At 39.0% G+C, this 16,446-nt stretch overlaps 1 protein-coding gene across 2 annotated transcripts in view; it reads left to right on the top strand.

Annotated features, from left to right (window-relative positions):
* Positions 1–16,446, top strand: part of LOC124280715 (hemicentin-2-like) — a 56,177-nt gene that overhangs the window by 29,000 nt on the left and 10,731 nt on the right. For both annotated transcript variants that reach the window (XM_046716702.1, XM_046716708.1), the window contains one exon: positions 1,926–2,226. In XM_046716702.1, coding sequence (XP_046572658.1) covers positions 1,926–2,032 — 107 coding nt within the window. In that variant the 3' untranslated portion in view covers positions 2,033–2,226. The remainder of the gene's footprint in view (positions 1–1,925; positions 2,227–16,446) is intronic.

Below are 16,446 nucleotides of genomic sequence, written 5' to 3'. Positions count from 1 at the left end.
GTAAGTTGCGCCGTTTAGCAATCTTGTGTAAGCGATTACGTTTTTGGATCAAACTCCGAGTTTCATTGTTCATCCATGGCACATCTTTTGGCCTGATAGTGACAATTTTGTTTGGCACGTGTTTGTTACATAGATTAATTATGGTATTGTTTACTTGATCTGCTACTTGATTTATGTCACGAGAGAAAGTATTGTATTCCAATCAAGAGAACTAAGTTCATCAGTAAGGGCTTCGATGTCGGTTGAAGTATAATCATAGATTTTTCTTTTATAAGTAACTGTTTTAGTTATTTTTTCCTTCAAAGTAACACACAGGACAGTGATCTCTACATATATGATCAAGTACACCGGATTCCAGTACAGTAGCAACATGTGAAACAAAGATAAGATCAATCAAAGTACTAGAGGTAGCGGTAATCCTTGTAGGATTGGTTAGGATTTGAGATAACCCATTTATCGATTTGATTTGATCAACTCTGCTAGAATTTGTGGTAAGAATATTTTCATTAAAATCACCAGTCACAATTGTAATCAAGTCAAGATCAACAGCGTTACCAACAGATTCTTCTATTAAATTCCAGTAGGCGTCGCGTTTATCTGCCCTATAAAATGTCCCAATGAGGTAATTTTGTTTCTTGCATCTTATTTTAACCCATATTGCTTCTAGCGCAGGCAAGTCTAAATCATTCATACATTCGAAAGACAAATAGTTTTTAATATATACTGCTACACCTCACCCCTACTCTGTCTATCTTTTCTTAATGGGAAATGGAAACCTGGAATTTTTATGTCATTGCTGTCTATACCGTGGTGCAGCCATGATTCTGTAATACAAATGACATCGTATGATTACAGTTCAGCCTGGAGTATATCTAGCTTATCTCTAAGACTCTGTACGTTTAAATGTATTATCTTAATATCAGTGTTTCGCAATGGTCCGGGATTTGGGTGAACATCACCAAAGATCAAAAGAAGAAAAATGATAATCAGAGAAAATTGTTTGGTATAAAGACATAATATCGAGAAATGATAACACTGTTTTTTAAATTTACAGGCAGAATTGCTATGAATATGAGAAACAAATGAGCCCACCGCTTGTCTATACTGCATAATATCAATCATTTCCAAAAACGGAAATACAAGTGTTATGATGGGTGGGCTCATATAAAGATATACAGTAACGAATTAAACCAAGCGTTGTGTATATAAAATACACGTATGACGTCAAGTTATTTGGCATTAGGTAAAATGTTGATACACATAATACAAAACATTTTAACTTCTGAAAAACAATGTGGTTCCTTGTGTTAAGAAACAAGTTATGACAATAGTTGTCAACGATGTAATAAACTAAAAGCAAAAAAATAAGGGTACCACAGAATGGATGAAAACTTTTCATCTGCGGTAAAAAAGGAAAAAAATCATGGTGGACAATGTGTTACTTTGACATAACTGGGACGCAGGGCAATCTGACCTACGTGTCAAAAATATAACGCACGTGCTGCAGTGTCTGAATAACGCACGTGCTGCACGAGCATCTATCGCGTGATGGCATGTTGTGGAGAGTGGAGGGCAAAGCGGGATGGTTGTTGATTGGAAAATGTAAACTTTCTTAATGGATTATTTATACAGTTAGTTACATATAGTTACAGTTGGAATATTTGAAACGTGAGTGTAATTTTGATATACTTAAGACTTTTAAACCATGGTTTGAAAAACAGGTTAAATATATCAAGTACAGTTTTGCAACTTGATGATAAGGGTGATCAATCCACCAGAACACATATTGTTATTCCATAGTATGTATATTTGTTTTCTCACTACATATTTCACTGTCATAAAAAAATAAACTCATGGTGGGCTTTGTGACTAAATTATAACATGACATCAAATTTGCATTCCTGTGGCATGGTCATAACTTTCAGGCTCCCCACGTGATGACTTCAGGAAACAGCTGAACAGTGTGGTGGTCCAGGACAAGTACACCACTGCCTACCTCACTGCAGACATCATAGCCAACCCCCCTGCCTAACTTCACCTGGTACAGACATGATGGAGGGAGTGTATCACCCATCAGAAACTCAACTGGGATCACAGTCATCAGTACAGGCCTACAGTCAGTGTTGCAGATCTACATCACCTCAGATGACGACTATGGAGAATATGGTGTTGATGTTCAAAACAGTGTTGGACAGAAGCGGATGGTGTTTACACTGACATCTAAAAGTGAGTGGGATATAGGAACTGTGTATTTTGGGGAAAAAGGTGCAATTGATAAAACATTACTAACTTTAAAGATAAATCAAATGGGAGGTATCCTCCCAAAACTTCCACAGCTTATAACAAATTTTCTGGTTGACTTCACACGCTTTGGCATACTGATTACCTCTGTCTGTAATGGTTTAGCCCATTAATCAGTAATGAATACAAACAATCGCTTAGTAATAGATTGTATATTTTATTAAGGCATGGTTATTAACAAAAATACAGTCTATGTAGCACTCATTCTCAGATAAATGTCAAATTTAACAATATCGCTGTCCTGTTGATAGAGTGTCATTAATACTTTACTTTGAAATGTCCATTTGTTTAATATGATGTCCCTTCAATCGAGGAAGAAAATAAAAACACAATTTTAAATTACTCTTACCAGATTTTATAAAAACACAAAGGGAATATCAAAGAGCAACTTGTTCAAAACTGTGTACCTCTGCAGGGTGTATTGTGTGACAGAAGAATAAAATATTATTATCTAGCAACAGTCTAAACTTTTGAATTTCTATGTTTACATTACAATCGTGTACCATCATATTGTCCCAACTTTTACCATCAGATACGTTACAGATTTTCATGTGGTTCAGACAACATTTGACTTCTATCAACAGTGGTTGAAATAATAGCTTGTACGAAATCTCTACTCTGCTAAGTCTCTACTACTCTTCTGTTCCCTGTTTAGGGCATCAAAAGAAAGTGCACTTCCTCCAAAGTTCCAGGACTATTCAATTACACCTATAAAGGACATTACAAGAAAAACAGTCAGGTGATCAGGATAATTATCTGTTGTTTCGGTTCAGTGCACCTCCTGGGCTATCCTATTACCTAAAAAGGGGAGATGAGAAGTTGTTGTTTTAACAGTGTGTGGTAGTATTGGGATGTGGATGTTTTGGGGGTTAGGGATCAGGATGTCGACCATTGGTCAAATCATCACGGATGAGTGAAGAAAAAAGGTCGAAGTTTGGCATAGATAGATAGATAGATAGATAGAATATATTAAATATTCATGTTTGTTCATCTCTTGTCCGTATTGCTGTTAACAATTCTTACACATTTAGTTTTCAAGAAATATTGTGGCACATAACAACGCAGTTAACAGATTTTTAAAAATGTTTATTCAAACACATACTACTAAAAAAATGGAAAAAGAAGTAGCCAGTAATTTTCCATCTAATGTTTCAAAAATGAATCATAAGTGTGTGTCTAATCAGTATGTCTATGAATAGGACTGCACGGTATTACTGGTATATCGCAATACGCTTTCCAAACAATTGCAATATTTTTTATGAGAATTCTTATATTGGGTTAAGAACATAGATATTCTTTATTTCCTCCATAGCATATGAAGATAAATACAAGGTTCACAGGTACATTACAACAAGTAAATCAATATGGTATTACATGGATATACACATATGGTATTATGTGTATGGTATTTACACATGTCAGAAATTATACACATTCATAGAAATATCGTTTCCACAACTTAATAGTTCTGCATATTCGGCTTATGCACATTGCCCATGTTTCATAGTCGAGGTCCTTCGTGCACTGAGTAGGGCGACCCCCAAGTAGAAAACAGAGTAATATATCGTCATCATTATTCCAAAGGTTACTAAACGTTTCTACATCAAGAATGTTGATTAAATCTTCAGTTAGTCTGTCTCTTTCATACTGCGTTTCATTACAAAAAAGAAATACATGTTTAACAATGTCATAGGCAAACGTACCACAAAGACATTCATGAGATTGAATTACATAAATACCGATGTGTAATAGTACAGTGATATCAAAGAAGCACAGATGTTTTTCTAAGGCAAGACACCACAACCTGCTCGGACAGTTTTCATAAGTAAGGTTATACCGTGCTAGCACTGCTCTTGAAGAGGTTCTGAAATAATACATTTGGTGTCTGCTTCATGAATAGCTGTTTTAACCTGATGTGCCCATAGTTGTTTACTGGGAAATACAGAAGTTTCCAGGTACATATTTAAGTCATATATTCTATATTTTCTAACCAAAGCCAACATATGAAAGATGGGTGAGGTCTTACATTTTAGACATAATGAAGGAGCGTCATCGCACATGAACTGTGTAAATCTATAACAAAACATTTTCTTAAAAATAAAACTGATATCAGCACGTATTAATCTCCTGAGGAATATGAGGGTTTGCTGCTCTATGTATGGTTGCATAGAAATGAGTCCCAAACAGCTTCTGGCAATAACTGAGCTGGATCGTTTGTATAGACCTTGAACCTTTTTGCAGAAATATTTTTGTACTAATTCCAGCATATCATATTCTTTTGGAGATAACTCACACCAAACATTACAACCATACAAAGCACATGGTAGAATTACATTTTGCCAAATGCGTACAGCATGTAAGGGATTAAGACCACCAAAGTACAAGCCATGATTATGATTAACATTTACAATGAGTCGCAGTTTTTTACATACCTGGAGAGTGCGAGCAGAGGATGATCTTGATGTACAGACGTTCACACCGGCATAAACAACACTTGTTTTCACAGGGATGTTGTTTCTGCCAATGTAGATGTCTGGAAAAGCACCGTTGCAAATGCTGTTAAAAACAATAATTGCACTTTTGCATGCATTGAACTTGAGATGCCATCTGTTTGCATAATCATATAGAATATTCAAGAGAGACTGAGTCCCTTTAGTAGTACAGCTAAGCAGTGTGGTGTCATCAGCTAGAAGAATACCTGGTATATTACCCCAAGGGAGACAGAGTCCATAGTTTGAGTGATTGAGTTCATGCAACAAATCATTAATGTAAAGCGTAAACATCCAGGCTGATAAAACACGACCCTGGCCAACACCCTATACACATAATATAGAGAAGACGCCATAGTTTTCCGGTTATTCCAAAATGATGTAGTTTATAAACCAATCCATTAAGCCAAACTCTATCAAAAGCCTTTTCGTTGTCCATAAACGTACAATTCACTGTAGAGTCTCTTTCCGTATAGTAAGAGATACTTTCACGTAACACAAGCGCAGCAATCTCTGCACCAGCTCCCCTTTTTAAATCCAAATTGAAAGGGGTGTGGAAAGCCTTTGTATTCATTTGCCCACTTTTCAATTCTACACAGCAGAAGCCTTTCAAATAATTTACCAATGACAGAAGTAAGCGTAATCCCTCTATAATTAGAGGGATTATCCTTACTTTTACCATGGCCTTTATGTACTGGTAAAATGCTACCAATATTAAACATCTGAGGAACATATTCATGTAAAACAATAGCGTTATACAACGTAAGGATATGAGGAAATAGCGATCTTCCCTCACGTTTAACATGTTCATTAAAGATGCCATCTGGTCCAGGAGATTTACGACATTTTAAACGTTTAATAGATACAGATAGGTCATCATTGTTGAAGGGGCACAGTAATAGTGGATTCACATCTTTGTGAAAATAACGATGGTCTTCTGGGGATGACAAGATATCACCAACAAAATTATTTACATGCTCAGTAAAAGATACATCAAATGATTCATCATGATATGGTTGCGATAGGTCGTTAAAGTACTGACCAAACAGATTACAGAGAGATTATCATGTTTCCAGTGTTATGTAGCAGGAGTCACCAAGTACTGTGATCTTTACTGCGTTTGTTAAACAGATTACAACTTCAGAGCTTCATATATATCTTGGATTATCATGTTTGCTTTTTTTGGAGTGGCGAGTTGTTAAATGCGGCAGCTTGTTTATTGTCACTATTACGAAGACCCATTTTGCTGTTGGGATTTGAAATTTCATGCTGAAGGTTTTAAATGCGATTGGAATTTTGCTGTGGGGATCGAAATTTCAGCTGATTTGAAGTGATTTGACTATGTAATCAAGATTATAATCGATGTATGCTTTAGGGAGGAGAAATCATGTACATTGAATGAGGCGTTTCTGAAATAGTTCTCAGTCTCATATCTATATAACATAAAGTCAACGTCACTGGCTTTCCTCCAGTTAACACGAAGCGTTACCATAGGACCGGAGACGAGTGTCTGGAGCTAAGTTTACCTGTATGGGATAGTGATCAGATATACTGTAAAGCTGGCGGTTATCTATGGCGTAAACCAATGACATTACATCTATGCTCTGTGTTGACAAAACATTAATCAATCATAGTTTGGATATCCCTACATTTGCTTGTATAAGTATATAATGTAGGATCATCAAATGGAATGACAGATGTCAAATTCCGTGTCATGCAAGTATCTGTCTCGAAGTTGAGCATTCTCGATCTAGATTTCATGTAAAACAACAGCAGTTTGTACATAAGCCAAAGTCAGTCAATGAGAAGATCTGTGATCCAATTAACAAGCTGCGCTCACACCTTTCCGCCATTGGCGGATTAGTTCAAAAGTCAAATCACTGTCTGTGCTAATCAGACAACCCCTATTAGTGACATTCTCTTAGGGAGGGAGGAATTTGTGGATCATATATGAATGTCTGTCAATATGCCTCAAGAGATTCGACTCATCGGGGGTATTCATTTCTTCACTGTATACTGTCATATGCCTCAAAGTCCAAGACATTTGTAGATGGAAGGCGTGCACCTATGATGTGGATCGGAGTCTTATCCGTGAGTTAGCTGCACACCAATCACATGATCACTCCCCATTTCGGACTAGAAAGTAACTATCGCGACTCCTCCTGCTCCTCTGACACTTAACATGACACTTAACATAACATACATCAAAGTCTGTATGTAGATCTGTAAGGAGGGATAGCCGATCCGTGTGTAGCCAATGTTCACTGATAAACATCACATCTGTGCAGTCTAGTTTGGTGTTGATTTCGTCTCGACACGTGGCGGCACCCCTAACGTTCCAAGTGATAATACGGGGAGAGCGTTATTGCTTATGTTCATAACGTTCATCATGGTCATTATTGTCTGTTATCACCGTACCATTGTTGCTTTGGCACCCACTCACGACAGTTGACGTTTTCGGGCCAGAAACAGTCATCATCTGCTATGACGTCAGCACACTTACTGGAGACAGCTATCCTGATGGTGTAGGTTGGGTTGTATCTGCTGTCCCAATGTTTTAGCAGCACAGTGTTCGTGACAGTAACACCACGATCTGATGCATACTTACAGATAGCATCCTTCACAACGTCAAAAGGTTCGTCAGCCAGCGTCAAACGTAACTGAGCAGAACAAAACGCCTGTTCTTACTTCTGTGCACTCCAGAGAATGTAACATCTCTTTGTTGTCTTGTTTGTTGTCATTACTCTGTCCAGCAGGGTGTGTTGATTGCTGATCACATTGCTTGTCATCATTGCTTGAGTATGTGTCTGTGATTATGCAATCGCTTGTGTTGGGAGAGAGTTGCGTGCTGCTGGGTGTATCTGGATGGCTTGGTGTGGTGTTGTTATATAAAGCTGGCTTTACAGATTGGCTTGGGAGATGATAGCCAGTCTTAACACATTCTGAATACATGAGCTTACTTCGTGTACTCATGCAATCAATTTTTCCATCAACTTCATGTACATTTTTTGTCGATACGAGTTATGGTCGAATCCAATGTGTCTTTTGTGACTTGTAAATCAATGTCTTTTTGTTCAAGCTGTGTCTGTAACTGAACAATTTCTGCCTTTAGTGCTTTCTCATTGGCACGATGGCGTTCATTTTCAATCTCGAGACGTCTAGCGTCATCTCTCTTACTCATATGCGCCAATAAGTTGTAACATGTCAGAGTTGTATTTATCTCGAAAGTCCTGTAGCTCTTGTGTTACATACTGAAAATTCTTCGTCATGTCTTCATGCATATGCATCATTTTAGACAGAACACTACATATTATATCTTTGTCTCTGTTGTTTAAAGTCTCGTTATAGATATGCTAATTACATAGTGTTAATTGTTAATCTAATTATTCACTATTAGGCCACACCAGTTTTATTTCCTGTTTTACAGATGTTTGTCCTAAGAAAACCTAAAAGCAGGAGGAAAAATAACAAAAATAAAAATCATCAGTCATTGTAATATTCCTTGTAAGTACTAAAAGCATTTAACTTTTTAACAAATTATGAAGTGTATATTCGGCAAAAAAAAATAAAAAAATTCTTATTCTTGAAAAAATACGACCAGCAGATCCGTAAAACAAGAAATAAAATTGGTCTGGCCTTATTTTAACTATTCACTGTATCAAGATGAAAAGTGACATATCAACAATGTATGCATTGATTACACAATGCCATTTTGCATTGTCCTTTTTAGGGTTAACAGGGTGATAGCAAAATATATGTTTCGATGCTAAGAATCACAAGATAAACATGGCCAAAGGGTCTATACATCAAATAGTGAAAACATTTTTCACTGAGGGCTGTGCTGATGGGTTCTTGGATATGGTCATTTGGGGGAGCTTTAGTTTAGTCTGGAGACAGCTTCATATGGAAGGTGTCACTTAACTCTCTAAGTTTGTTTGTAATGATAGTTGTATTTCCAATGCAACACATCTGATTTAAATAAATATATTTTTAAATAATATTTGGCTCAAATAAGGGAAGGTGCTCTAGAGTATACCTCACACATCAATCAATATATCCTCATGTAAAAAAAAAGTGTTATTGCAATTCCTTTTGTGTCAAAATTGGTGACTGCCACAAAACTTACACTGGAATTATTTTGTTTAAAAAAATTAGGATCCTAATTGTCATTAATAACTTATCAAGTCTCCATACAAGATCCCAGCCTGGTTGAGCAGAGATAATATTCGCGACACAGATAAGTTATTCCCCGAAAACTGGTGAATTATAAAATAGTAGTCAGGGATTTAAAACAATGTATGTTTCCCTAGTTTGGGGTAGGGCTGGGACAGGTAGGAAAAATTCCCTCGAAAACTGGTGGAATCGACAATGTACCCTATGTACTTACACGAATTGAAATCGAATTCGAGTACCCGGAAATGTATGGAATAAAACGCTTCTGTCAACTTTCTGAATATTCAATCGTGATTTGACAGAGATTATTACAGAAAACTTGAAAGGATAGCAATAAGACATTAAAACTGATCTTAGACTATTTAATTTATGTCTGTTTAACTAATATCAAGAGTAACACCATTAGTTACATTCCACAGCACTTGACAACTCACTGCTCATGCACGGATAAATTACAGTCGTTAATAATAACCTCCATTAACCGGACAATACCAAAGATGTTAATGTGTGTTACGTCAATGAATTATTTTGTCAAATAGTAGACAACTACCTTCAGATGTGATTTTCTAACTGAACCTATAATGTTTTACATGTAGACTTTATGTACTTACATAGAATATAATTTGATTGATGTATTTACAGATTTACTGACGAGATTTTCAGACCGGCAAACTGTAATACAACTGAGTTAAGCAACTTAGCAAAATGCTTCTGGGCCGTGAATACCTAATTAACCGTATATGAAATATTTGTAGGTGTTGGAGTTCTTACAGTCTCGGGTTAGAAGCCGGCCTAGCCACGTCTACTATCCGAGGCTACTCCACGGCTATTTCAGCATTCCACATTCCTGCCGAGGGTGCCCTTTTAGGACAACACCCTCTGGTCCAGCGTTTCTTAGCAGGTGTGGACAGAGTGCGTCCGGTCGTCCGACGGACAAGTCCGCCATGGGATCTGTCCATCGTTTTAGATTGGCTGTCTAGTCCTTTCTTCTACAATATGTCGGTTTCGTCGCTTCAACTATTGAGTTGGAAAACGGCATTTTTGGTGGCAATTACATCAGGTAGACGGGTTGATGACATTCATGCTATGTCATCGGACCCGGAGCTTACCATTTTTCATAAGGATAGGGTAAGCATTCGATTACCTGATTCCTACCGCCCTAAAATCGATAGAGCGTTTCACGTAACTGCCCCTATCGATCTTCCCGCCATTACTCTCCCTGCGTCGTCTGGTAATGCGAAACGCCGAGTGCACGTGTTAGACGTACGCAAGACTCTTAAAGCGTATATCAAAAGAACAGCATCTCTCTGTAAGGAGAAACAGTTATTCTGTTGCTACGGAGGTGGTAAAGTTGGCCACCCGGCTACTACACAAACCTTATCTAGATGGATTGTGTCTGCGATTTGTATGGGATACATACACAAGGCCTGTCTCACCCTAGAGGGGTTAAAGGTTCATTCGGTTTGAGCTGTAGCCACGTCCAAGGCGTATGCTGCTGCTCTGCACATTGAGGAGATCTGCTCAGCGGCTATTTGGAGCTGACCGAGTACGTTCATCCGCTATTATCAGTTGGACAAACACTCGCGTGAGCGTGCTCGGTTTGGCCAGACGGTTCTCCACAGTTGACAGAGTAACACCTCTCAAGCCGAGTGAGCCTTGTCGATGATATACTCTGTTTTACACTTGGTGTCAGGACTCTATTCTTTACCCATTGCATTGGTGAAGGTATATGGTGACGGTTTTTATTTCCGTTCTATTTTTGGTATCGGTGCCTTTACTTATACTTTTCAATTTTTCCCCGCTTGGCTAGCGGTGTGCTATGGGCAGTAGTTTGTTTTGGCGAGTCCCCTGTATTTACTCACTTCCACCTATCAGGCTGGGAGGTGGAGTTTATCATGTGGGTGTGTTACCAATAGACCAATGGGCATATAGGCTTGACTTCCGGGGTCCTCGCCTTAGTCACGCCCCCCGCCTTGATTGACATTGGCGGTCACGTGACTGGGTAAGTGTACTTTTCAATTTCCATACGGCTGTAGTTAGTTTCTTCGATTGGATCAGTGTGTCAGACAGAATACCACTCCCAGGTTATTGTCTTTGGGAGTCTGTTTTATGCCTATATATGTACCCCAAGGAGGACGTCTTCTGAAAAAGAATTATACAAACCTGTGGAGGTTACGAATTCTTTGAAGAAAGTCCTCCTTGGGGTACGGCCACCCATTCTGTCTGATGCTGTCAGCATAAAAAGTGAGGTGCGAGGTTGTCGGCTAGAGTTACCTGCTCTTGCCGGTAGGGGGCCCCTCGGGGGCCCTATAGGGGAGGTCTCACAAGACAAAATGTGTTTTGTTTTGTAAATATTTTTATTAAAATATAGTTACAACTGTCGTAGGCTTTTAAAATGGACATTTTAATGCTTTTATGTACCCAAAGGAGGACTTTCTTCAAATAATTCATAACCTCTACAGGTTTGTATAAATATGATGAATGTGTTAGAGTTACACAATGTAATGAACACCTTCATGTTTTACGTTGTGTTTTATAGAGCAAGATGTTTGTGCATTGAACTTGTACTGGTTCCGCAATAAATAACATGGTACTACAGAGTCGGCATTTGCTTCTCTTGCCATTTGTATCAAGCTCAAAATGAGCCCAAACACTCAACTAAGTGCGCGCGTGTCGTCCATTTTGCTGTAGTTTCAGTTACATGCCCTTGACATTACAGAGTTCTCTCCCTTTCTGGGTACTCGATTCCTTGAAATAGGACTCGATTCCAGCTGTACCCGACCCGGATTCGAGTACCCGAGTATCCGTCCCAGCCCTAGTTTTGGGTTATGGAAATAGTTATGGTACTCGGTCATAACCTTAGAATGACATCTTGTCAGCCAATGAGAATACAGAACAACTTTCAGGACACACACTACTGGTAAATAGCTAGTCTGATGCCATCGTGCGTAACTGGACAAAATGGAAAACAATGAAAGCAACAACTACTTCATGGTTTGCAGTTGTATTCGGCAATGTTTTGGGTAGTCTGCAGCATTTAGGGCTCCAAACTGAAAAGAACGTTGTAATGAAATATTTTCAAGCTCATGTGAAATCTCTTACTGATTTTGATAATATATTTCTCATGGGTACCAGTCGAACTGCCCCAGCTACAAAATGCAAAATGCCCAGCAAATTGGGTCATTCATTCTAATTTGGTCAAATTTACTTAAAATGATTAAATATGTTCCATAAATGCATAGTTTTTGTCAAATTGATATTATGTTCTTTATATAAAAGTTTAATATTAGGAAGTAATATTTCATTAGTAAACTCACAACTATGTATATACTTTTATTAGTCTGTCTCACAGTCCCTGAACCATATTATTTTCCCTACTGCCTTGCTTTCCCTGCAGTGCTAAAAAAATCTAAATGAAGCAAGTCTAGATTTCCTCAGGTTCTGAATCTCTGATCTGCCTTGGGCTCCTTTAAATGTGGTTTTTTTTTTCCTTATCCTGACTCATGCCTAATTGCTTGTCTCCTTCTTCTTGCGAATGATAGTTGAACACTTGAATCCCCTTTTGAAGCTCCCTTCAAAAAGCAGACATAAAATCACTCACCCAGTGTTAGCTCCCTTTGGTGTTTTGGCGGGAAACACGTCACATGTCTAGACATGCTCTTTACTCTCTCCGAATATAAGCCCAACACCCGGATTTACAGGGAAATCCAGAGTGCCATGAGGGGAGGTTGGGAGGGCTGACCTCATGAGTCAGGATAAGTATAAAATATCAATTTTAATCAGAAAATTACATATTTGTTACAGTCAAAATTATATATTCAGAGACTAAGTCTAATACTTTATATGAAGAACATAATGTCAAAGTTGACAAAACTATAGATTTATGGCCTATACAGTACAACCAGAAATTATTGAGAATTTAAAGACTGTAATTTTATATATTTTTTTCACTCATTACTAACTTATTAAATGTGAATATTAGCAGAACATAACTCCAGATTCAAAGACAGGTAACAGTTAGTATTTTGTCAAGTTACCATGGGCAGCAATGCAGGCTTCAATGCTGCAGGGCATACTACTGATCAAAGAAGTTAGAAAGTCGTGGTCCATGCTGTCCCAATATCGGACCACCTCTTCTTTCATTTCAGCAATATTTGTCAGATTTTTCTTATTGACACTTTCCTTCATAAGTCTCCAAACATTTTCTATTGGATTTAGGTCAGGGCTATAGCTTGGCCAGTCTAATAATGTCATATTTTGGGTCCGAAACCAGGCCGCGAATGCTTTGAAAGATGTTTTGGGTCGTTGTCCTGCTGGAAAATCCAAAAATTTCCATAGAACACGTGAGCAGATGGAAGTAAAAGTCCCTTGAGAATATCTGTGTACTGCTCACTGCTCATATTCCCTTCAAATACAAAGAAGGGCGTTGCCCCTAAAACAGATATGCCACCCCACACGTTAAATTTCGGACTGTACTTTGGGCGCTGATACAAAGATTTTTCAGTTTGTTTGGTCCAGAATTTCAGTGTATTAGGAAACAGCCACACAGAACTTTCATCTGAGAAAATCACATTGTCCCAGTTAAAATTTCTATGCTGTAAGCACCAGTTCAACATCGCCCTTTGTTCAGGTTTGATGATCGGTGATGGATGTCCTCAACTTTCTGCCAACCCATTGCATGCAGCTCAGTTCTAATTGTCCCCTTACAGACAGCCACAGTTCCTCTATCAATCATATCCAGCCTTAAGTTTTCTAAACTCCTTCGTTTGTTTTAGAAACAAGAATACCAAGCTGCCTCCTGTCACCGACAGTCACTTTTCTGGGCCTACCTTAGCTGATCTGATTTCCTTGTTATAACAGTGTTCATGAATGGTGTTTCAAAGTAACAGGACATTGGGTCCTGTAAGTTTCAGATGTCTGTCTGACCCATTGAAAATTCAGAGGACCCATAAAATAAAATTAAACACACATTTCAGATTTAACATTTCTTATAACTGTCATTGAAATTATTAACAAACATAAGATTTATAAACAGCAAACGCGAGTGCAACGTGTCACATTATAACAACTTCAGTCAAAATCATTATGAAATATACAGTCAGACACTGGGACGGCTGGGTTGTAGACTTCTATCGGACCGTTGGCGAATCTGCCGGACTTGTCTGAGGGTCAGCTATTCGTGAACACTGTTATAATACTCTAAAAATCAACTTCCTTTTCTCTAAATCATCCGTACTGAGGATCACTGAAAATGTCGTCTGCTAGCAAGTAAACAAAGGGGATAACTCTTCACAAACTAATGGAAAATGGTTAACGGAGTTGTCTCTCTTGAATGAACCCAAGCACTTGATAGCTGGTCAAGGTTGTTTTATACTAGAAATCCAATTAAACATATTCCTAAAATTCTCAATAATTTCTGGCCATACTATATTTAGTCATTTTTAATACAATGGGGCATTTTGAGTACCCACTTAGGGCAATTTGACCCTAATTTGCTCGGCAATTTGTAGCGGGGCAAATCAACTGGCAATCGGACTTGATTTAATTTATGTTAAAAAATACCACTGACAGTAAATTGTAACAGGGAATGATGGAGTAAATATGAATCTCGTGGGTACTCTTCTTCATCCTAGCTGTGTGATTTTCATACCCCATATGTGCGTGTCTCTTTCAAATGCGTCCGACTCGGAATGATTGAAGCATTTCTCCAGCTTAAATCTGTCTCTTTACTTGGAAAACGGAAGAAATGGTGGCTCTTTCCATTGTTTGATTATTCCATGCATCCCCAGGCAACGGAAAACACCGGCGATTACCATTTACAAAAATGACGAAACAACAAGATTTGTATTACTGTAGTGCTTGTTTTGGGGCAATATGGTGGATACTAGTCACATATGACGTCATGAGCGGAAAGGTCACATGAGTTCCAGTGGAATATGCATAATAGCTCAGATAACAGAAACTGTTTTCGCGATAAAAACATAATAAACCATATTTTTGAAATAATAATTTCTGTACATGTTTCTGATGACTTTATCTTTCACCCAGCAAATTATTGCAATTGTCTAGTATTCTCCTTTAAATGTCAGGAGTAAATACCTCACAAGGGACACCAGGAAGTCGTGTTTGGGGAGCAGCAACTTGAATGGGACTGTCATCAGAATCTCATCAAATTCATTACACATTTGACTTTTCATACTTACATTTACAAACACACCTTGACTAAGAGTAATGACTGGGAAGTGACTGGTCCGGAGAAGTTAACAAAAAGCCTCGAGTTTCACTTTTCAGGCCAGCTGACTTCATACTTCAGATATGTCATATATGTACAGATATGTCTTTCATCATTATTTCAAATGTTTGCTCATATTTCAAAGTTCATTATACCTAGGGTAATATATAGGCAGGAAATCCATTCTGGCAAAAACATGGCATTATATCCAGGGTCACAATATGACCTGGGGCATTATATCCAGGGTCACAATATGACCAGGGGCATTATAACCAGGGTGGCACTATGACCAGGGGCATTATAACCAGGGTGGCACTATGACCAGGGGCATTATAACCAGGGTGGCACTATGACCAGGGGCATTATAACCAGGGTGGCACTATGACCAGGGCATTATAACCAGGGTGGCACTATGACCAGGGGCATTATAACCAGGGTGGCACTATGACCAGGGGCATTATAACCAGGGTGGCTCTATGACCAGGGGCATTATAACCAGGGTGGCTCTATGACCAGGGGCATTATAACCAGGGTGGCTCTATGACCAGGGGCATTATAACCAGGGTGGCTCTATGACCAGGGGCATTATAACCAGGGTGGCTCTATGACCAGGGGCATTATAACCAGGGTGGCACTATGACCAGGGGCATTATAACCAGGGTGGCACTATGACCTGGGGCATTATAACCAGGGTGGCACTATGACCAGGGGCATTATAACCAGGGTGGCTCTATGACCAGGGCATTATAACCAGGGTGGCTCTATGACCAGGGGCATTATAACCAGGGTGGCTCTATGACCAGGGGCATTATAACCAGGGTGGCCTATGACCAGACCAGGGGGTGGCATTATAACCAGGGTGGCTCTATGACCAGGGCATTATAACCAGGGTGGCTCTATGACCAGGGCATTATAACAAGGGGTGCTCTATGACCAGGGCATTATAACAAGGGTGGCCAGACCAGGGGCATTATAACCAGGGTGGCTCTATGACCAGGGGCATTATAACAAGGGTGGCTCTATGACCAGTGGCATTATAACAAGGGTGGCACTATGACCAGGGGCATTATAACCAGGGTGGCACTATGACCAGGGGCATTATAACCAGGGTGGCACTATGACCAGGGGCATTATAACCAGGGTGGCACTATGACCAGGGGCATTATAACAAGGGTGGCTCTATGACCAGGGGCATTATAACCAGGGTGGCACTGTGACCAGGGGCATTATAACCAGGGTGGCACTATGACC

Source organism: Haliotis rubra, unplaced genomic scaffold (assembly GCF_003918875.1).
Source record: "Haliotis rubra isolate DU_JTF1 unplaced genomic scaffold, ASM391887v1 Scf1078, whole genome shotgun sequence".
NCBI lineage: Eukaryota > Metazoa > Mollusca > Gastropoda > Lepetellida > Haliotidae > Haliotis > Haliotis rubra.
This window is presented reverse-complemented; position numbering and strand designations above follow the sequence as displayed.